Source organism: Megascapheus bottae, chromosome 18 (assembly GCF_031878675.1).
Source record: "Megascapheus bottae isolate mThoBot1 chromosome 18, mThoBot2.hap1, whole genome shotgun sequence".
Classification (NCBI taxonomy): Eukaryota; Metazoa; Chordata; class Mammalia; order Rodentia; family Geomyidae; genus Megascapheus; species Megascapheus bottae.
In genome coordinates this window covers 14,179,219-14,201,850 of record NC_143526.1, presented here as the reverse complement: position 1 = coordinate 14,201,850, position 22,632 = coordinate 14,179,219, and the positions used below count along the sequence as shown (strand labels likewise).

At 40.1% G+C, this 22,632-nt stretch overlaps 1 protein-coding gene across 3 annotated transcripts in view; it reads left to right on the top strand.

Annotated features, from left to right (window-relative positions):
• The window catches only part of Cfap61 (cilia and flagella associated protein 61), a 242,416-nt gene that overhangs the window by 147,443 nt on the left and 72,341 nt on the right, over positions 1-22,632 (top strand). For all 3 annotated transcript variants that reach the window (XM_090351924.1, XM_090351925.1, XM_090351926.1), the window contains 2 exons: positions 13,214-13,309; positions 19,027-19,195. In XM_090351924.1, coding sequence (XP_090208050.1) covers positions 13,214-13,309; positions 19,027-19,195 — 265 coding nt within the window. The remainder of the gene's footprint in view (positions 1-13,213; positions 13,310-19,026; positions 19,196-22,632) is intronic.

Here is a 22,632-nt window from a genome sequence, read left to right as displayed (position 1 = left end):
ATCCCATCAAAGGAAGAGACCTCAGATTTTTTTCTGAGCTAGATATTGGTGCCACACCAGATTGAGTATATTGGGGTGAAAAAGGATAGCTTGGAACTGGCCAGGCCTGTTTTCGAAGCTGTGATTGTGGACGAATAGCCTTAACTCCTGTTATCAGGCTGCACAGTTGTGTACAATATCCGGCACAGCTGTGGGCACTGGCAGCAGCCAGCCTAATGCTAGTGGCTTAATTGGACTTTTTATCTTTACATTGGTCTGAGCACAGCCAAAGCCCTCGGTGTGGCCTGCTACTAATTAGGTGACTAATTAAATAGACAGAGCTTCCTTGCTGATTCCAGGGCTAACCCCCTATGAACAGGTTGGTGATTGTATATCCTGTCCCATGGGTTTCTACCATGTGATTTGAAGGGAGTATCTTCCCCAGTTGCCCCAATCACACCAGGGCAAAAAGCTCAGCGTGTCAAGGATGCTGGCATGTACATGGCTGTTTTCCAGGGCACCCCAGGGAGCCTGCAGCAACTTAAAGGCAGAGATCCAAGAGGCAAGTCACATCTTGCCATGTGTGGTGTTGGCATTGTCAGTGACTGCGGCAGAGGCAGGTCTAGAGTAGAGGTAGAATAAGAAAACATGTCCAGAACACAGGCTCAGCCTCCCCTGGGGCAGAATGACTTGACATTCTGAGATCAGAAAATAAAGACCTGAGCCAGGTGTCAGAGACTCATGCCTGTAATCCTAGCTATTCAGGAGGCTGGGAATCTAGCCCAGGTATCTGTGAGACACCTCCCATTTAGCACCCAAAGTCCAGAAGTGGAGGTGTGGTTCAAGTAGTAGAGTGCTAGCATTGAATCTGAGCCCTAGATCTGGCACAAAAGAAAAGAACAGGGTGGGAGGGGGATTAAGAGAAAAGGTAAAGGAAAGGAAAATCAGGATCTGCAACCCTCCTGACTGGTTGCCTAATATGACCCCAGTATTTAAATGTAATTAATTCTACCTAAATCTCATTTGCTAACATCCATCCCTGCCCCACTCAGAGTAACTTCTCTTGTCTCCTACTTTAGAGACTCATAGAGCAGAAGGAAAGCAATCCTTTTCAGGTAACATCAGGCCTGTTTTTAAGGGTGGGGTGATTGGCTTATTGTCATCTGGGTGGTTCTTGGCTGTTCTTTGGAGTTGAGGATGTTAGGTAGGAATTGCTTTCTTTGACCATACAAAATACAAACATTAGGAAGTGGAGGTGTAGAAAATAAAAGATCCTGTGTTCAAGCATCAGTACCAACATTCAGAAACTAAAAATAAAGTACAAACTGAGTGGTATACTCAGCTTGCATAGTCTTTGTTGACTGCTACTGGATAATTTTCAAATGATAAAGCAGCCCCTCTTGGGGAAAGAGGGGTGGAGAAAGCCAGGTGTTTGCCCCACCAGTCCCTGCCCTGGTTTGTTGCATGCTCTCTGGCTTATGCTTCCAAATATAGTCAGAGAAATACCCTTTGCCCCTTACCAGAGAGAGGCTGGAGAATTATTTGCAAGTGACCAGACATACCAAAATAAGGGACCCACATTCTCTGTTGACCACCCTTCTTGTTTCTTAGTTTTTTCCCTTCTTTCTCATCAGTATTCTTATCGTTGTTCTTTGCCAAAGTATGTGGGCACAGGCAAAGGTGATGGAAAAGTGAGGCTGAGAAAAAGACCATGCTTTTGTGGCATTCTTGCAGCTTCACAAAGATGTCTCCATGTGTCTTGTGCATCCAGAAACAATTGCTAGGGGATTAAAGAGAGATGGAATTGGGGAAAAGGTGAGTGTCTACATTTCAAGTAGGAGGTAAGTTAGGGATACAACATCGTTTCAAGGTGGAGATGCTCTTTTCTCTAAAGACTAGCGGTGAGCCAGAGGTGTTTCCAGCCACATGTGCTTCTGACTCCTTGGAGTGTGGTAGAAACTCCACCTCTGCTTTATCACCTAGAGAACCAGGCATACAGCCCCATTTTCTGTAATGTGTCCATTTTGCCTCTAGAGAAAATTGGAGTGTCGCAGTTCTCTATTATCTGTTCAATGCAAGCTGAAAGATGCCTTGATCCCTGGTAGGGTTTGCTAGGATCACATCTGGATGTTTTCTGGGATTCCAGCTGCGGGTCCTTGTCTATGGGCTACCAAAACACCTTTCTTGGGCCTTTCCCTGATACCTGTTGCTTTGCACGTTTTCATCTTGACATATCCAAGGATGTTTATCTTGCTCCAAATACTCTCACGTTTGTCATGTAAATCTTAGGAGCTCTCCATGTTCTTTCCCTCTGTGCAAAAGTTCTACTATGTTAAAAAAAATCAAGGCCAAGACAACAATTTCAGTCTTCTCTCATGTCTCTCAAATATTTAACATGGTCAGTCTTCCTTCATAGAAACAAGAAAGCCTACGTTGGTTTCGTGATTCCCTCAAGCCCCTCAGTCTTCTGCCTCTAGAAAAGGACTTCTCAAAGCATCATCCCTGGACTACTAGCACCTCCATCATTTATGAACTTGTTAGAAATACAAATTCTCGATCTTGCCCCAGACCTACTGTATCAGAAACACTGAAAAATAGTCCTCATACGCTGAAATTTTACTGTGTTTTTACTGCCACGAGAGCAATGCTATCTTAGTTGTGCTAGCTCCATCCCCCATCTTTTCTTATGTTTGGCCTCACTCCCCAAAAGACAAGGGATACAACTGTATCCCTTCCTCTCCTCAGCTGTGAACCCACCAGTTACTTTTCTCTCCTTCTAGATCCTGTGATGGGAGGTTTACATCTATAATATCCATCTGTTGAGTTCTTTATCCTGTTGCACTGAGGAAATAAGGAAGTGTCAAATTGTTCCCCACATCCCCTATCATGGGGGGAAGGATCTGATATTGGATGGAAACTTTGAGAAGTATAGAAAGGGCCTAGCCTGAAAATATGGTATGAGGGCTTTATAGTAAAAGTGACAGGTTTGGTTTATTTGAAATAGGAAAGTGAAGGGGAAAAACAAGATGATTGGGAGGGGGTGAGGAGAGGGAATCGGGAACAAAAAATGAGAAGGGATATCAATGTGTGAATGTAATGCACCTACTACCTGGTGAATGTAACTGTAACCCCTCTACACATTACCCGACAATAAAACAAAAAGTGAGAGGTAGTTATTCTGATTTCTAGTTGTTGTAACAAAACAATTGAGACAAGTAATTCAACGAGATGAAATGGGTACTTTACCTCAGCTTCAGAAATGTGACTTCATGATCTCCATTGCTTTGAGCCTTAGGTAGGGAGAATGTCACAGTGGAAAACATGATGAAGCAAAGCTGCTTCCATCATGCTGGCCTGTAAGAAAAGAGAGAGGGGAAAAGTCTTGCCTTGCCAGCAATGACCTGGCTCCCTTCATTCCCCCTCACCCAATGATTCTGCCATTCTACTAGTGTGCCACTGGTTGGAGATCAAGTCTTTAGCTCCTGGGCCTTCTGGGAACAGATTTGAACCATAACAATTGTCATCCTCTCTAAAAGAGCACAAGTTCTATGTGCCACTCTGAGACCCAGGCTAGGCTATATTCTGAGTACACAGCTCTGGAGACAATGTTGATTTCTAGCTATAATCCTTTGAAGATAATTCCTTCCTAATAAATAATCTAGTATTACCATTATAGTAAAGAATTTGGACTTGGGAAAAAGAAAACCCCATCAGTTTAAATTTACTTCTTATTTTAAAAGCATGCAGTGAACCGCAATGATGTGAATTACCTCCCTAGACATTAGGGTTAATATAAGTAGTCCCTCTATAAGTGACAGCCTGGGACACTTCCAGACTCTATAGTTCTGCTCGTATGAGCCACCTAGATGGGGTTGGAGAGGGTAACAGAAATAAGTTTCTGGGATCCTTATTTCTGGGTTAGGGGGTGGATGGTAGTCCCAGGAATATGGAATTCATTTTAATCTGATTTTCCAGGGCTCTCAAATTTTATTCCTATTTTTCAATTGGCATTTCGAACATGACACTTATTCATCTGTTTTTCAGTAAGCCTTTCTGTTTTAGCAGAGATACATAGGTTTTTGTTTTTTTTTTAAGAGATCATGAATCCTTAGATCATCCCCATCAACCTTTACCTGTCCTGGGTGCCCTGTCTCTACCAAATCCCTGAAGACTGCACGGGTCACTCTAGGAAGAAGCTGAACCCTTAGGTGAGGTTCAGTGTTGATTTGAGATCCCTTGACACATGGCATAAGCCTAGATTCAGGGCAGGTTTAAGACACATGCTCCTTGTCTGCTTTCTCCCGATTCTATCCTGGTTCCTACAGCAAACTCTGACTCATCACCCAAGATAGAACCAGGCGAGATGGCACCCAAGAGAAGAAAGGAAGAAATAGGGTCAGGGAGAGAGCTTTTAACCTCTTCCTCACCCCATCAACTCTCACCCACCTATAAATGCACCCAGAATCCTCTCCCCACTTGGATCTCTTTCTTCCATCTGTGCATGAAAGTCAGAGTATGCCGTTACTGACAGCTCTGTGGCCATGAAAGCAGCCACAATGGTATTTCTCATAGCAGAACAAAAAATTGAAACAAGTATGTGGAGATTTATCAAAAAGTCTCTTTGGTGATTTAAACAGAAACAAAAGAGTATTAAAAACAAGATTTTTTCCCCATAGAAAACATTGATTCTTTTGATCTAACCTTTGTTTATAATTCAAATAGATACTTGGGGCTTTTTGTTATTTTTATTATCTTCAACTAGTTGTAGAGAAAAGTTTCAGTTCAACATGTCATTTTATAAGTGCAGTGTATCTCAAAGAATGTAGTTTATTTTGGTTTGTCTTGCTCTTTATTTTTCTTTTAATAGTGAAAATTCAAGGTACTCCAAACTTATAACACCCATTTATGTACAGCATTTTAACATTAATTGTGTGACATCGTACATATGTAAGATGGGTGTAATTATGAGTTATTCTTTGATTAGTAAAACATCTAGTTAGATTAAATATCAATCTTAATATTTGGAAAATATTTTGGCACTATTTTGAATAATTCAGAAAGTATGGGTCTTAGTAGATAGAAAGCTTTAAATCAGTTGTAAGGTAACTGACTTTTTTCTAAATTATTCAAACAGAAAAAATTATGGAAGAAGTTAATTAAGTGGCATGCTTTGATTACCATTGCCATGCAAAAAAAATCATCAAAAATATAAAAATAATGAATGATTGCCTAACAGATTGACAAATTTCTACTGCCAAGAAAGATAAGCAACTGAAAAAAGTCATATGTTTCTTTATGTGTTCACAATAAATTGGCAATGCAACCCTCTTTCTTTGAAGGATAAGGATGTTTAGACCTAATTTTGTAGCTGTTCTCCTGAAACATGGAATGAAACACAATACCTTTTACTTATTTCCCTGGATACTCTAATCCCTCCCTGCTTTACAAGTATCTTTGAGCTGTTCTTCCCTTTGTATCCACAGCAACATGAAATCCCCACTGGAATTATTTGCTGCTAAAATGCAGGTGCACTTGTTTAATGTTTCATTGGCTTGAGCACTTAACTTGAACTTTTTTCCCCCTGCAATATGGTGACCTTTGATTATGGAGCAGAGGGCTCACAATGATGTTAGATACTGTTTATATACATTGAGCTAACACCATTAGATCTGAGAGTCATGCTTTATCAGGGACTGCACTTTGTGCCATTTCATGTGATGCTTATTCAGATCCAAGGGGCTGTACCCTGTGACCTGCTGCTCTCTCTGCAGGAACATCTTGAATATGCATAAGCAAGCAAATGTAACATCTTAAAAACATTTCATCTCTGTATTTCATCCTTGGAAGAGCTAGCTCTATTTGAATGATACATTATAAACGTTATGATTTTTAGAGCAATACACTTTAGATAAGAATAGATTTAAGAAAGCAAATATTGGAATGTTGCTATGTCAAATTGGAGCATAAGATAAGAAACAAGACTGGAATAAAAGTGAAAATGTTCATGATATTTTTATATAAAGGCAGGAAAGGATGATGAACCTCCAGTGAATGATGTGAAAGTGGGTGTTAAAAGAAAAGGGAGATTAGATCGACCCCTCACTATAAAGATGTTATATAGCATGCTGATGAATTTGGGCTCAGTGTCATCGTAGTGAAAACTGCATCTGTTTAAAAATATATTATTCAGCAGGCAATATTCTAAATAGCCTACATTCTCTCTATTTTATACTTGCAGCTCAGCTATCAATTCATTGCACTCATTCCCATTTTGCAGGTGAAGAAACTGAGCCACAGCAGGTTAAATAACCTGCTCAAGGTCAAAACTGCTAGGAAGTATTAAAGTGCTAGGGATCCAGCTAAGTCAGTTTGAGTCCCAAGTTAGCAAAGATGAGAATTTCAAAACCAAAACTCACTGAGATAGATTCTCATTTAAAAAGAGGTTTCAAACAACTCTGTTGAAGAAGCCCCCAAAAGTCTTATACTAGGGAGTCTGTACCCTAAGACTGTATCTCTAGGTAAAATCATGAGCTATATGACTATATCATGAGAATTATAGGTGGGGGGGGGTCATTCGAAAGACAGAGATAAGTTCAGAGTGACTGGACATAGTAACCAATGAGGAGAGTGGAAAGAGGGGTAGGCATCTGAGATAGGCTTTCAAATTCCCAACTTGAAACACAGTTGACCATGGTTTTGACAGAGGCAAAAAGAAGGGATTTACATCCAGAAACAAGGACATACTAAATCCACTAGCACAACGATGTTCATTGCAGCACTATTTACCATAGCAAAGATATGGAACCAACCCAGATGTCCCTCAGTTGATGAGTGGATCAACAAGATGTGGTATTTATACACAATGGAATTCTATGCTGCTGTCAGAAAGAACGACATCGCCCCATTTGTAAGGAAATGGACTTAGAAAAAATCATATTAAGTGAAGTAAGCCAGACTCAAAGGAACATAGGCTCAATTGTTTCCCTCATTTGACATAATCAGTAGAAACCTTGGGCTCTCCTAGCAGAGATTTACAATAGAACAAAATCTAGATACATAAAGCCATATAGTATGACGCTAAATGTAAGGAACTCCAGGATATAGAAACAAAAGCCATATAACGAGTGATTGTTGTCCTTAATGTACTATGTTACCTCTCAACTCTTGTTGTACCTTGGTTATCTCATATTGTTACAATATTTCACCTTGTTATCGGATATATTTTATATATGCGCAATTGGTTATTTGAAATTGGATGGGGGGAAACTCAAGATGAGTCGGGGGGGAGGGAAATGGGGACCATGACATGAGAAAGGGTATCACTGTTTGTGAAGTAATGCACTTTCTATCTGGTGAATATAATGTAACCCTTCTATTAATTAAAATAAAAATATATGGAAAAAAGAAGGGATTAGGATATAGAAAACTGTCTTTGGACAAAATTTCAATATAGTGTACCACAGAAGCACTTTCGCTTAGACACATATTGAATTGAGGATGACCTTGAAGCATTTAGAAATTAAACTTCTAGCCCAGAAGAAGCATTATAGAAAGGGTTATAGATAACACATAAGTAAAATAATGGTGATAAATTAGATGGTATCACCCAGGAAAATGGGCATCAAGCCTAAGCCTAGGAACTTGGTGAGAAAATACATTGACAGAATTTCCGTCTTAATTCAGAAAAAGTGCTGATGTCTTTAGGGCCCAACCAGAGTGAAGTCATTTCTTGACCACAGGGATGCTTGTTCAGGAAGATAAAATGCCTTTAAATGGCACATGACAGTACTATACTGAACTGTCCTTATGTGAACTTTTGGGGAGAAACACCTAATTAAAACTTCATGTGTATGCACTGCATATCATGAATATTAGTAGAATTAATAGAATGTATTGTGAGAAGAGGCATGCACAACTGGAAGATAGTCACTTGCCACCCAAAACTGTCCATAACAAAAGACCCTCTCCTGAATTCTTTTTTTTTAGATTTTTGATTGCCATTAATTGAAGATTTAGATTTTGATTGCATTTAATTGAAGTTCTCAGATGAAATACATATATTTAAGGTGTATACAAACTGTAGTGTTCTTCAAATATCACAGTATTTTAGTTTATATGATATTTAAAAATAATGTTTTTTAACTAAATTTCATTGTAAAGGTGATTTGCAGAGAGGTTACAGCTACAGAGTAGTAAGTACATAGTTCAGAAAGTGAAGAACCTGAGACAATACTTAAATTAGGAACCCCACCCAATAACAGCTTTGTCCATGAGTTCTGGTGATATAGGCAGTTTGGACTGGCTTCCTGCAGTAGTCCATTTCCCTAAACTAATATGGAGATTAACCATAGTAACTAAACTTTGGTTGGGGTTTATGAGCTGTAGTAAAGTTGTTTTCTGTCTCCATCCATTTTGCTTTTACTTTTTTTTTTTAAATTCAAAGCCTCATACTTGCTGCTACTTGAGTCATGCCATACAGTCCTTTTTTTATTTCACTTCAGTTTTTTCAGATAAGGCCTTATGATCCATCCATTTCTCACACAATCAATTGGGTTTATAGGCATGCACCACCATACTTAGCCTCACCTTCATTTTTCTATAAGTGCTATCTGATTGGTCTTAGAGTCTGTTCTAGTTCTGGCTGCTACCCAGCTGTCAACTTATTTGGGGGTATTTTTGTTGTTGTTATTTAAATTCTACTTGATATAATTGGCTTAGGGATGGAGGTTCTCCTTTTAACACTCCTCATTCTTGCTCCCTTTAATGTGGATGCGGTGGATGGAGGTGCAGAAGCTTCCTTATCCCTGAGGTGACCTTGAGAATGGAAACCACACATGGAGAAACAGATAAGGCCAGTGCCCCTGTGGACTCCAGAGATCCACATATCAGCACTAGACTGGTTTATTAAACATCATTGTAAGAGAAATTTTCTGCCATAGAAGTTGAGGGAAGACAGGCAAAGGACTTGAACAGGAGACATGTGTAATGGGAGACATATCACTTCTCAATCAAGGAGTGGCTGAATGCACTTGCAGGTGAAGGAAGGAGAGTGGAGGGGAGCTGGTGGCTGCTCTGTGCCTTGTTTTTGGTGTGACATGCGGATGAGGAAGAATGATGGGAGAAGAAAGGTTACAGTGGATAACTCGAAGATTGGATAAGGACCAAAACAGCCAGTGAAGATGGCAAATGGAATTTGACTTGGGCTGAAGAAAAGAAGTGCAAAGTGGTTTTGTTTGTTTTGTCAGTCCTGGGGCTTGAACTCAGGATCTGGGCACTGTCCTTGGACACTTTTTGCTCAAGGCTAGTGCTCCGCCATTTCTGGCTTTTTCTGTATATGTCGTACTGAGGACTCAAACCCAGGGCTCAGTGAATGCTAAGGGAGCACTCTACCACTAGGCTATACTCCTGGCCCCTGTTTCTTTTTTTTCTTAAGCATATATTCAGAAAAATCTTTCCCACTTCACCATATAACTTTTGTACTGGATCATCACAGTGATGTTTTAAATAACCCCACTCTTTCTTTTGGGAAAAATCTTTAATTTTACAGTAGCATAATTCAGGATAATATGCTATGGTAATTTGGCAATTTATCACTCATTTGGTGTATGTTATTAGACAATTCAAACCATTCAGTGCTAAAAAAGATTGTTTTTGTAGTAAAAGATATAGCTGGGTAGTTGTTAGATCCTATTATATTGTATTGTTACCAATACAATATAAACTACATTTTGACCACATGGGCTCTTCTGCTAGGATAAATTTTGGCTGCCTATGACTTCAAACACATCATGTTTATTTGTGTTTTCCATTAGGTGGTAATGAACCCAGAACCTGTCTTTGGTGTGAGCTTGCAGACTGGCAGCCATAAGTAGCCAGCCTTAATTGTGACCTTTCTGCTGTTTAAAGATACTGAGAATTTTTGTTCTTATTATTCGAGGATAAGAAGTGCATGGGTTTTTTGCATTGTATATGGATATTCATTCTTAAATGATCCTCATCCTTAGAGACTTCAGAGAAAAACCCTTCATAATATGTAGCTGTTTTTAAATGTCAGGTACAGTCAAATTTATTGCATTGCCAGCCTGTGCTATCACCAAAAGTCTCCTACTTTTAGTGCTATTTAACAGATTGTCAGTAAATTGATAACATTTCTACTGTTGGAAGATTTCCAATCTCCTCTTGGTTAAGGAGGGCAGGTGTTTTTCTCTGACTTGTTTTTTTTTTTAGTATTTGTTGATTGAAAAGGGACATGTAAAATAAGAAAATATTTTAGGGACATACACACATGCATATACACACTATATATACAAGCATAAAATTGTATTGGCTTTAAAGAGAGGGAAAAGGCGTGTTTTAAATACACAGTGAATCTCAAGCACATGACTTCTAAGAAGCCTCCACTTACAGAGTACTAGACACACTGCTTAAAATGGCTTCCAGGATTGGTTACAGAGCCCAGTGTGGCTGTTAGTTGCTGGCATGAGCTGCATTGCTGGGTCCTGTTGGAGGTGAGCGTCATGACCTTAAGTAAATGACTTACCATTCCTATCCTGGCTTTCTTATACACAAAGTACAGATAGCTAGCCATCCTACCATTGTCCTCAGCATGAATCACCTTGAAGACTGATCTCTGCAATAAGGTCTATGAATGTATCCCAGGCCCTGACACAAATATAAGGCAGTTCAGATTGTAAAAGAAATTCTTGCCATGTAGATATTAGATACAAACAGTACAGGAGTGATGACTCAATATTCTTGGAGATATAAACAGAACTCCATAGACAAAAATTTATGATGGAATATATACTCAATAGACATAATGTCATATAGTTTGATATGTATCTATGACATACAAACTCTCGGCTTACTTTTAATTATGTTGTAAAATCTATATGCCAATGATTGCAGATAGAGATTCCCTTCTTGAATTGTGTGTTAAACATGACATTTGAAATATGATGTAAAAATCAGTGTTAATAAGAATTTTTCAAAAATAAAAAAAAATTTAAAGCAATTTTAAAAAAGAGAAATATTTGGCTGGTAGCTCATGCCTATAATCCTAGCTACTGAGATCTGAGGTCATGGCTGGGCAAGAAAGTCCATGATGTTCTTGTCTCCAGTTAATTACCAGAAAACTGGAAATAGAGCTGTGGCTCAGAGTGGTAGAGTGCTATCCTTGAGTGAAAAAGCTCAGGGATGGCACCCAAGCCCTGAGTTCAAACCCCATGACCAACAACAACAACAAAAAAATCTCTAGAATTTTCTAGATGAAACCGCATATCCTGATTTAAATAGCCATATAAAGCTAATATTGACGTGTGGGGTCTTTGAAATCTACAGGACAGACCACTCTCATACATTTTCAACCAACTCTGTCAGAAATTCTCTGCAAGGAAAAGCTTCTGCTATAGGGCTGGGAATGTGGCCTAGTGGTAGAGTGCTTGCCTGGCATACATTAAGGCCTTGCTTTAACTCTGATAGCAAATGTACAGAAAAAGCCAGAAATGGTGCTGTGGCTCAACTGGTAGAGTACTAGCCCAAGGACAGTGCCCAGGCCCTGAGTTCGAGTCCCAGGACTGTCACACAAAAAAATTTCTGCTATATCATATTATCCTTGCTCTCTAAACAATAAAGTATCAGAACTATGCACACAGCATTTACATTATACTAGTTCCAAGTAATCTAGAGATAATTGAAAGTATCCAGGAGGGGGTGTGGTCATAATGCATAGCTATTACAGTATTTATATAAGAGTCTTGAGCATCTATTCAATTTTGGTATCTTCTTGGGAATTGTGGAACTCATCCCCCTCAGATTTCAAGGGACCACTTCTAGGCAAAGCTTAGATAAGAGGACATTAAAGCTAGATAGTAGCCTTCCATGGCCTTGGATAAGTCATTGTGATTCAGTTGTATCTAATAATGTAGGGATAATAATATCATTGGCTTCGTGTTTCTGTGAGGACTAATGGAAAATATAGCATGTGTAAAGTATATGACTATAAACCATCAGCAGAATTTAGCTCTGGTGGTTATACTTTCATTTGCTTGCTTTTCTTTTTATTTTTATGGCACTATAATTTGAACTCAGGGCCTCTACTTGTCAGGGAGGTACACTATCAGTTCACTACACATCTCCAACCCTTTTTGCCTTATTCCTTCAAATAGGATCTCTTTCCTTCTCTCTCTTTCTCTCCCTCTCCTCCCCCCCTCTCTCTCTTTCTCTCCCTCCCTCTTGTTGAACTCTGGGCCTGGGCATTGTCCCTGAGCTCTTCAGCTTAAGCCTGCCACCCTACCCCTTGAGCCATAGCACCACTTCTGGTTTCCTGGCAATTAATTGGAGATAAGAGTCTCATGAACTTTAGTGCCTGGGCTGATTTTGAACCATGATCCTCAGATCTCAGCCTCCTGAGTAGCTAGGATTACAGGTGTGAGCCACCACACCTGGCTGGGTCTCGATTTTTTTTTCTCCAAGACTAGCCATGACTTCACTCCCCCTATCTATACCTGCTTTGTGTGGTGAGGATGACAGGAGCTCCCTACTGCATCCAGCTTTTTGCTGGAAGAGACAGATCTTGCCAAAGGCAGGATCCTCTTGAGCTCCTCTTCTTAACTAGCTGGGATTATAGACCTATGCTACTGCACCCAATCTTCAGTTGCTTATAAGTAGTCTGACATTCAAACTTTGCATTAATGGATACAAAATTGACTGTCTTCCTCCCAATTTGAAGATCTTATTTTGTTTTGTTTTGAGAATAAAATGTTTGGGGCTGGGAGTTTGGCCTAGTGGTGGAGTGCTTGCTTAGCATGCACAAAGACCTGGGTTCGATTCCTCGATACCACATAGATAGAAAAAAGCCAGAATTGGTGCTGTGGCTCAAGTGATGGAGCTCTAGCCTTGAGAAAGTCCAAGGACAGTGCTCAGGCCCTGAGCTCAAGGCCCAGAACTGGAACCAAAAAAAAAAAAGACAGAGAATAAAATGTTTTTTTTTAATGAATAAATTGTGTCTACCATTACACAGAAACTAGCTTTTGAATTCTTTTGCAGTTAATTCCTATACTTTTCTTTTTTTCACTAAATGATTCTGTTTGAAGGTTTGTGTAAAAGGAATTGCTGCCATCAAAGAAAAGTATAACCATTGATTGACACATGAAATAAACTTAAATTGAATTATAGTAAATTTTATTAAATTGTGGTTAACATCTTTCTTTGTTCTTTTCCCATTTTTTTTCAGTTCTCACCTGAAGTTTAATAATCTCACCCTGATTTCAACTCATGGACTTCCAGGAAGAAAACCATATGGTGACGAAAGAAGGTTTTTAGCAAGCGAGTATGTATATTTCATTCTGAGGCCTGTGTGTCCTAATTTGTGTACAATGTTTTTATGCTAAATATTAAGTTTCAGTCTGGAAATAGTGGGGCAAGGGACAAGAAGGCTTTTCTCCTAGAGTCCAGGAATTACTTAGGAATTCAAACTCAGCAAGTGAATGGCCCAGAGTAGCAAAGCTTGGCTATCATTGGTATTTTCAAGAAGACAACAACAAAGCCTATGATCCAGCTATACCTGCTTTGAATTCTGAATGAGAATACAGGGCAGTGTAGCTTCATGGCATCACTAGTAATGGTACATCACACACACACACACACACACACACACACACACACACACACCCCATACACTTGTCGCCAAAGACTTACTGTGCCAGTCCAGGAGAGCTTGATTATTTCCATCCCAGTAGACTTACTAGTTGACCACATCCATCTTAAAAATACTATTTCATTATCATATCACTTCCACTCATTTTTTTGCCAGTTGTAGGGCCTGAATACTGTCCTTGGACTTTTTCTCAAGGTGAGAGCTGTACCACTTGAGCCACAGCACCACTTCCAGCTTTTTTTCTATGTATGTGGTACTGAGGAATCGAACTGGGTCTTCATGCATGCTAGGCAAGCACTCTACCACTAGGCCAAACTCCCGGCCCAACTTCCATTCATTTTAATTCCTGGTAGTAAAACATTGAAGTAGGAAGTTTCTTGCTTCTGGAAATCATCTCCCAGTGAATCATCACTGTCTTTCAAATAAAGACAGTGAAAATTGTTCTCTCCTGGGATGAGAAGGGGATATCATACCAGAATCCTTGATGAAGACAACCTCTTTCCCCGTGGGGGGTGGGGGGGACTTGCTTTGCCTCTTTGCCACTGTTATCATCAGTGTTGTCTGTGATGTAAGAAATTGAACCCCCCAGGGCCTCTCTTGTGCTGCTACTGCACTGCATTCCCAGTGCCCACTTTTTATTTTATTATATTATATTTTTTGTGCCCACTTTTTAAATTTTTAATTCTATTGTCAAGGTGATGTACAGAAGAGTTGCATTTGTTATTATACATTGTTACCCTCCACCCTCATTTTTCTCCCACTTTGGCTCCCCTCATGCACACACCCAAGTTGTAAAAAGTGCATTTCCAACATATTGAGAGTATTGCTGTTGCATTGGCTCATCCTTACTAGACATATACTAATTATTACAACTGGTTCACACTTTAATCACACTTTTTTTTAAAGAATGACATGAGGAACAGTGAAGTATCAGAACATGAGATTTGAACCAGAAGGATATAAATCCAGGTTCTGCCTCTAACTCCCACCATCTAGATAATGGATTTAATATCTCTGAGTTTTGGTTTTCTTTATTGTTAAAGTATATGCTAACCCAGCCTTGCTGAATTTTTGTTGTTGTTGTTGTGTTGTTCAAATCAAAGCAACTTTGAATTCTGGCCCACAGTAGAGGACTGACACACGAATACTGCCTTCCTTCATTTTTTCCCCCTTTTCTGAATTATATGATTCCCAGGAAGCACTGATTAGTTGGCATCTTAAAAGGAATTTCAGTCAGCTTAGTAAAAGTTTCTGTCTATTCCCTTCCCTTGCTGGATGAAGGGAGAACAATGTAAAGGATTTTCTGTGAGTATGACACTGTAGAGTTAGACCAAGGGTTTGGATGGGAGTTACCTGGCATCCTAGCTGCTCTATTCTGTCCTCTCTGCAGTCTCTACATGGCACATGGCAACACGGCAGAACTGTGACTCAAATTGTCCAACTCCTGATTGTCCAGAACTGCACTGTCCAAAGCAGTAGTTAAAGCCACATGGGGCTACTTAATTTAAATTAATTACAGTTTAATGTGATGAAAAATTCAGCTCAGTTACATTAGCCATAGTTCAAGTGCTCAAATAGCCACATATGGCCAGTGGCTACTGTACTGGTCTAGTTTCGGAGGATTTTCATCATCACAGAATGTTGTAGAATGTTCTGAGCTAAAAATCTGTCCTTTTCTACTTCTTTGATTTCATCTTTTACTATTTTTTTGCTCATCTCTATCCCTCTGGCCACACAGTAGCCACAATGTCTGTTAAACAGAACACACAAGTACTTATATTGAGAGTCCTTGCATTTTTTCCCCACTTAAATGTCATTTTTTCCATGAGGTGTAACCATACCGCCAGATTCATTTGTGAACAACAATCTTAACACATTGGATCTGTTTTTTTCTTGCTCCTGAAATCCTTCTGAACATTAGGGAAATTGCCATGTGAAACTCTGTTTACTCTCTTCATCCCAAATTCCTCAATTATATTGTAAATTCCTCAGGCAGGAATTTTGTCCACTGATATGTCCCCAGTATTGAACCTGTAGCAGGCATTTCATAATGCAGAAGAAATGAAAGTTACCCCCAAAGGAACTGCAAAAGCCATCTCTATTACAAGGTGCATCAAAACCAGCCAGATCTATGCCCTGGGTAAACTCCTATTACCTTATCTCTTAGAAACTGCAGATTATGGGCCAGGAGTTTGGCCTAGTGGTAGAGTGCTTGCCTAGCATGCATGAAGACCCGGGTTCGATTCCTCAGTACCACATGCATAGAAAAAATAAGCCACCAGAAGTGGTGCAGAGGCTCAAAGAGTAGAGCTCTAGCCTTGAGAAAGTTCAAGGACAGGGTTCAGGCCCTAAGCTCAATCCCAGGACTGGCAAAAAAAGAAAAAAGAAAACACAGATTGGGCTGGGAACAGGATGTTCTTTTCTCATGCTTCTTGTACCCTAATAAGAAAATTGTCTCTGGTCACAGACTTTAAAAATAATATGTGAAAATGACATCCATGGATTTAATAATTTAAATTCTTCATGCTAAATACTAACTTTGAGCTTGCTTGTAGCCAGTGTTTTGCTTCATGATTATTGTTATTATTTTTAATAGTCTTTTTTTTTTTGCCTCTCCCCCACCTCTGGTGGTACTGAGGATGTGCCTAGGAACAGCCAAAAGGAAGGTGCCTGCAGGGAGAGAAACAGGAAGCAGGAGAAAACCACTAATTGGACAATCATCCCTGAATAATTGAAAGTTAATTGCAGTGGTCCTTCTTCTGAGAGTGTCACAATTAATCCTTTCGGAAAAGCTCTAACTTTTATTGCAGTTCTGAAGGGTCTGATTCCATGAGGGCAGTTTTTGTACTCCCCCCCCCACCACCTCAATTTGGCTTCCAATTAGTGGCCCTTCTTGCTGTGAGGTTCAGGGCCAACGCACCCTTGAAGAAACAGACCACACTTCATGCATGCTTCCTGAAACTTCTATACTTGTACTTTTTTTATCTCCTTATTTCCTCTCTTCAGATTTTCCTATGAAGACAGCTTTTCATTTTTTTTTTGTATTTCTAGGAAACAAACTCAGGGTCTCATACATGCTAGGCAAACACTCTACCACTGAGCTATATTACCAGTTCCCTTTCCTGTTAAGCCTGCTTGGGAAACATGAAATTTCACTAATGTACCCTTTTCTTTTCCTTACCTCTTCTCCAGAGAATCCTGGTCTCTTTGTCACCCATCAGTGAAACAGTCCTGACTGTGTTAGAATCTTAGTACTTATTAACTCTGCCTCAGAAATAATTCGAGGGACATGTCACATGCAGATTCACTCACCTGGTAGGGAAATTAAAGACAGTCCAGATGGATAGAAATATCCAGAAGGACCAGCATCTACTTGCACAGTGGCATTTCAAACAGAGAAATGGCAATATAGAAACCGATCATAAAATGACTTGCCCATGCTATGCCACACTGCCTTTGGTATATGAATGAAGGTTCCTAAAATTCAGTTCCCACTGGATACAATCTCACATTTTAACTCTGAAATGCACGTTCTGACATTATCAGCACTACTCTTCTCCTGCCATTAAAAATAGCATTGGGCTGGGAATGTGGCTTAGTGGTAGAGTGCTCACCTAGCATGCGTGAAGCCCAGGGTTTAATTTGTCACAAAGCCAGAAGTGGTGCTGTGGCTCAAGTGGTAGAGTATTATCTTTGAACAAAAGAAGCTCGGGGACAGCCCCCAGATTCTGAGTTCAAACTCCAGGACTGGGAAAAAAAAAAAAAGAAAATATCATTGTCTTAGCCTTCCACAATTTTCCTGGATAGCTTTTATCTTTCTCCACAAATCCTCCTACCACTAATTCTATGTACTAACTATATTTCATTTTTCCTCATCTCAGGCAGCTTCCAGTAGGGAATGTATAACAAATGAGGATTCTCCTTTGTGTATGTGTCTCATGAATGTATGGGAACACAGCAAAGTCGCCTGTGTTCTTACAAAGCTATCAGAATTGTTTTTAAAGAAAATTTCTTCTCACTGTCCATTACTTGGCTGTGACAGACAAGACCCTGTTTTTTTTTATTAAGAAGAAATTTTCTTGTTTTTAAGTGTTGTTTCATAGAAAGATACAAAGCCCAGAGCTCCCATTTCTTTCACAGGTTCTGTAACAAAGTCTAATGTGCATCCATTACTAGAATTCTCTTGTATGTGGATCAAAAAGGAAAAAATGTCCTCCCATTACCACTTCAGAATTCTGTTTGCCTCCAAAGAGAGTAAACAGGATTATGTATCATTAATATTATTTAGAATAATATCTTTCACATATGCATCCCACTTGAAAAAACAGTGTCTCTATATTCTCATGCCCATTCCTTTCAATGGTTGAGGCCTGTCGGGTGGTCTCATTATCCTATGGCTGAGAGGCGAGGAAATTGGGTTCCTGGGATCCAGGCTCATTGGCAAAAAGATTCAGGCCCTGGCACAATTTATTCTAGAAAATATCATATAGCCTAAACTTAAATACCACTCAGCGTCCAATCATCTTAGAATATCTCCAGAGCAGAATCACTATATGTCCCTTATACAAGGCCAAACCTTTCAGAAAATTCTGCAAAATAACCTTTTGTGACCTTAAACAGACCTGAAACCACAGGCATCCATTCCTGTCACATCACAGTAGAGCACTCAAGCTTAACAGAAGCCTGAAAATGAAGGCCTATTCAGCTACCAATGTCCTCAAACCTAGAATTCACCTCTAACCCAGGCCAGCTATATATACAAATACCCGTTCTATCTAAATGACCCCTGTGCAGAGTAAACCCGAAGTCACTAGGGATTGTACCTGCTATAAAATATAATTGCCTGGTTGACATCTTCTTAAAATATGTTGTTAGGGCACAAATCCATGCATTAATTCTGAGAATAAGTCATTCATGGGAATGTATTAGCAAATAGGAAAAGTTCTCAGTATTACAGATCTGGGTCCCCTGCCTTTAGGAGTGCACACAATGTCATCTTGGTTGTTCCTGAGTCTGTCATCAGAAGGACAATTTAACAGCTAAAGTGCATTTATAATCCCCATGAAATAAAAGCATAAGAAGGAGTCTAAGTGATCTCTCTCTCTCCCTTTCCCCCTTCCTCTCTCTCCTCCTTCCCTCTTTCGCCCCTTCCCCCACTGCATCTCCTTTTGTGGCCTGGCCTGAGCCAGGTGGAACAATTCAGCTTTAATAGGAAGATGTCAATTTATGACAAAGTGTTTCACAAGGAAAAATCTAGTATCAGCCCTGATAAACTCACAGCAAGAGCACAGACCCAGCTCACTAGGGGACTTGAACCAGCTCACCAGATGTCTAATTAATGCCCGCTGTCAGCTGCTTAAATGTCACTGATGGAGCCTCTCTCTTTGCAGCCACTGTTTTAATGATAAAGATTATGCATTGATGTCACTCTGCTCCTGGGTGAATGTTGTGGTTGGTCGAATGACTGCCATAGACCGAGCAGCCAAGCAAGTTGTGCTTTCCCAGGATGAAATTGTGTTCTACGACCACCTCATTCTCTGTACTGGGCAGCAGTACCAGGTAAGCCCTGGCATTGAGGGTGCCAGTGGTGTGTTTGGAGATCTCCAGGGCTAATATGCTTACCAGGGCACATGCTTTCTGGGTACAGAGCATCTCTTCTTGCCCAGACAGCTGCCACTCTATATTCATGAAAGTGCTCTTCAAGGCCCTCACACATGACCAGAATTGTATCTGCAAAACCCTCCCAGAAACCCATTCCAAGAAAAACATTCTGCTCAAGGATCAAAATCACAGCTAGTTGGAAAAATGTCATTCTTGAAGCTGTTGTCCCAAAGTCTAACACTTATGGCTCACCATAGCAGCATCCAGACGCAACCAGGCATGCATTTGTGGTAAATTAATTTATGCCTCAAGAGGCTAACATTTGGCTGGGGCGGTGCGTTCTCGCAAAAGTATTTCAAACATGCACACCTTCTGTCAACCCTTATTTTATTTTGTCTCTCGGTTACAAAACTAGGAAATCGGATTGACTGGTTTCCAGTGACCAGGCTTTTCGTCTCATTACTTTCTCAAGCCACATTTGAATAAAACATGGCTGGATAGAACTGGAGTTGTTCAGTGTGTTAGGACAGCAGATTTGAGTTTGCCCATTTCCTAGTAAACATTAGCATTGCTTATAGTCCCCCAAATAAGCTACCTCTCCAACAAAAATAGATCGACTTTAAAAGAATAGGGTCTTCACTGGGTGCTGATGGCTCACTCGCATGAGCCTACTTAGGAGGCTGAGATCTTAGGATCACACTTACAAGCCAGCACAAGCAGGAAAATGAGTGAGACATCCGAACTTTGATTCAAGAGGTAGAATGCCAGCCTTGAGTGAAAAAATAGCAAGGGACAGAACACATATCCTGAGTTCAAGCCTTGGGACTAACATGCACACAAATGTATACACATGCACACACACGCAGGCATGCACACACGCATACACACACATAAATATACATATGCAGACTCAGAGAATGGCAATTTAACCTATACCTATTCTTATCCGTGACTGTGGATTCTGGCAGGAATGCCTGTGTATATTGATTTTACATTCCCAGGCTAGGAAGAGGCAATATGTGGAGGAACAAGTTTCCAGCCCACGTGGGCTGAGCAGCTCTGAGCTCCACTTTGCCAACATCCCCTGTCTCTCACAGTAACTGTCCACAAGTCACTTGGGCATCCGGGATGCTTTGACAATACATCTGTGCCTAGAATAGCCTAGGTTTATAGAAACTAGGTGGGGTCTGGCCATCAGTATTTTTATTGAGCTCCCAGATGATTCTGAGGTAAGACAGAGAAGCACCCTCAGGGGCATTAAATCCTATGCAACAATTCTCATGCTGCACTGGACATGTCCAGCCCCCAGTCAACCATTGAGATGTAGATTCTGAACTGGTAGCCTGGCGTGGGGAAAGCCTGAGACAAACAACAAGCTCCATGGTGAGACTGATAGACTGTAGCTGGATGAATCTTTCAATTTCTGTTTCTCCTCTCCCCCACCCCTATTTTTTTTTTTTTTGCCAGTCCTGGGCTTGGGCTCAGGGCCTGAGCACTGTCCTTGGGCTTTCTCAAGGCTAGCACTCTACCACTTGAGCCTCAGCACCACTTCCGGCTTTTTTCCATGTATGTGGTACCAAGGAATCAAACCCGGGTCTTCGTGCATGCTAGGCAAGGACTCTACCACAAGGCCAAACTCCTGGCTCACCTATTTTTTTTTAAATAAGGAAATCTCAGAATAGAAGGGGATTTCTTTTTCCGCTTATAGGGTAAAATGAACAGGAGGAAGATCTCATTTTGCTGTGTAAGTATTTCTCTTCCTTTTAAAACATGCAACAGAAGGTAATATCACATACCCCTTTAGCTGGCCCCCCCTCCCCCCCTTACCTGCCCAGTGAACTCCAGCTGCTGCCTGCAACTGCGTACTTTGGAAACTGAGCAAGAGACCCAGCCAGCTATCCAGAGATTGGGGCATCTGCCCATGTGTGTCCAGCTGCCCCTGCAGCTTTACTTTGTAGCACATTAAGCTCTTGCCCTTTTTACAGTGGGAAAAATGAAATGAAGAAGTGAGAAAAGGAGTTCCAATTTAATTTCTCCAGAAGGACATAAAAATCAAAGGTACATAGAGTGATACAGAAAGGGCAACTAAATTCACCAGGGACCTGCTAGTTCTTTTTCCATTTCTCTCACTCCAGGTCTCATGGTTTTGCACCAATTTATTGAAATAAAGATAATGAAAATAAAGCTTACCCCCAAAGTAAGAAGGCAAGGTGGTATAGAATGTGATTGCAACCCTTAATTTCTTTCTAATCAGATATTTTACATGGTATGCCTTCCTCTAAAATATCCTATAAGATTTTTATGCCTACATATATATATATTCCCCTTCATATTTTCAAATGAGAGCATGTGTGCACACAACAGAATCAGAGCTGAGAGTGAGGAGGTCTGGAGTCTACTACCCTACTTACTACCCAGTCCCAGGAAGAGACAAAACTATGACTTTAGTTTCCAATAAGCTTGACATGAGTTGGCAATACAATAAGGTTTTCGAAAGGCTCATAATATCTGGACCAGGTAAATGAAAGCATGATAACTAGAACAGAGTATCTGCTATAACTTAGTTGGGCAGGAGAGCTTTCTACACCACTGTGTCCCTCTGGCACATACCTGAGAGAGATACTCCTCCATGTCATTTAATAGCATCTAGTAGGAATAGATCTTACTTTGAGAATGATTAAAGGGGAACTTAATAGCACAAGGTCAAAAGAAAGTGGCTCTTTTGAAACACAGCTGAAGATTATCTAGTATTTCTCTCACCTGAGAGCTGAATTCTTTGTCTTGTCTCCTTAAGTCTAGGTAGGCTTGTGACAGTAATTTAAGAAAAGCTAGGAGAAAACCTTCCTTACCCAATGAAAATATTGTCTAATTAACTGATTCCAAGCAAAGTTAAAGAAATTATTTTTTTCAGTTTGATTCTCACACTTCTCATAGATAATGAGACATTTCTCATTATTTCATGAGAATTCAGGGGGCAAATGAACAAATTCCAGATGAAAACTAACAGATTAACAAATTCCCTCTCTTAAAAAAAACAAATGAATGAAGCAGAAAGTTTTTTAAATTACTCTTTAGTGTTAAATGACAAGCAAAATGAAACTGTACAGCATTTTGGACAAGTATGATGAATCAATTGTTACATGTCCCTCTAAGTCTCTCAGATGTGAAGATAACTGAAAGCCCTTTCTTTATGAGCTCCAAACAACTAAGACAGAAAAGTTCATTTTGCAGTGGTGAAAGGACAGGGATCAAATGCACTACACATTATTTTACAAAGTGACTTTTATCGATCTGATATTGCCTGTGAAATAGAAAATGATGACTCGGTTTAAATCGGTCTAATAAACAGAAGGTGAGGTGCTAAAGTAAGTAAGGATGGTAAAGTGTGTCAGTGT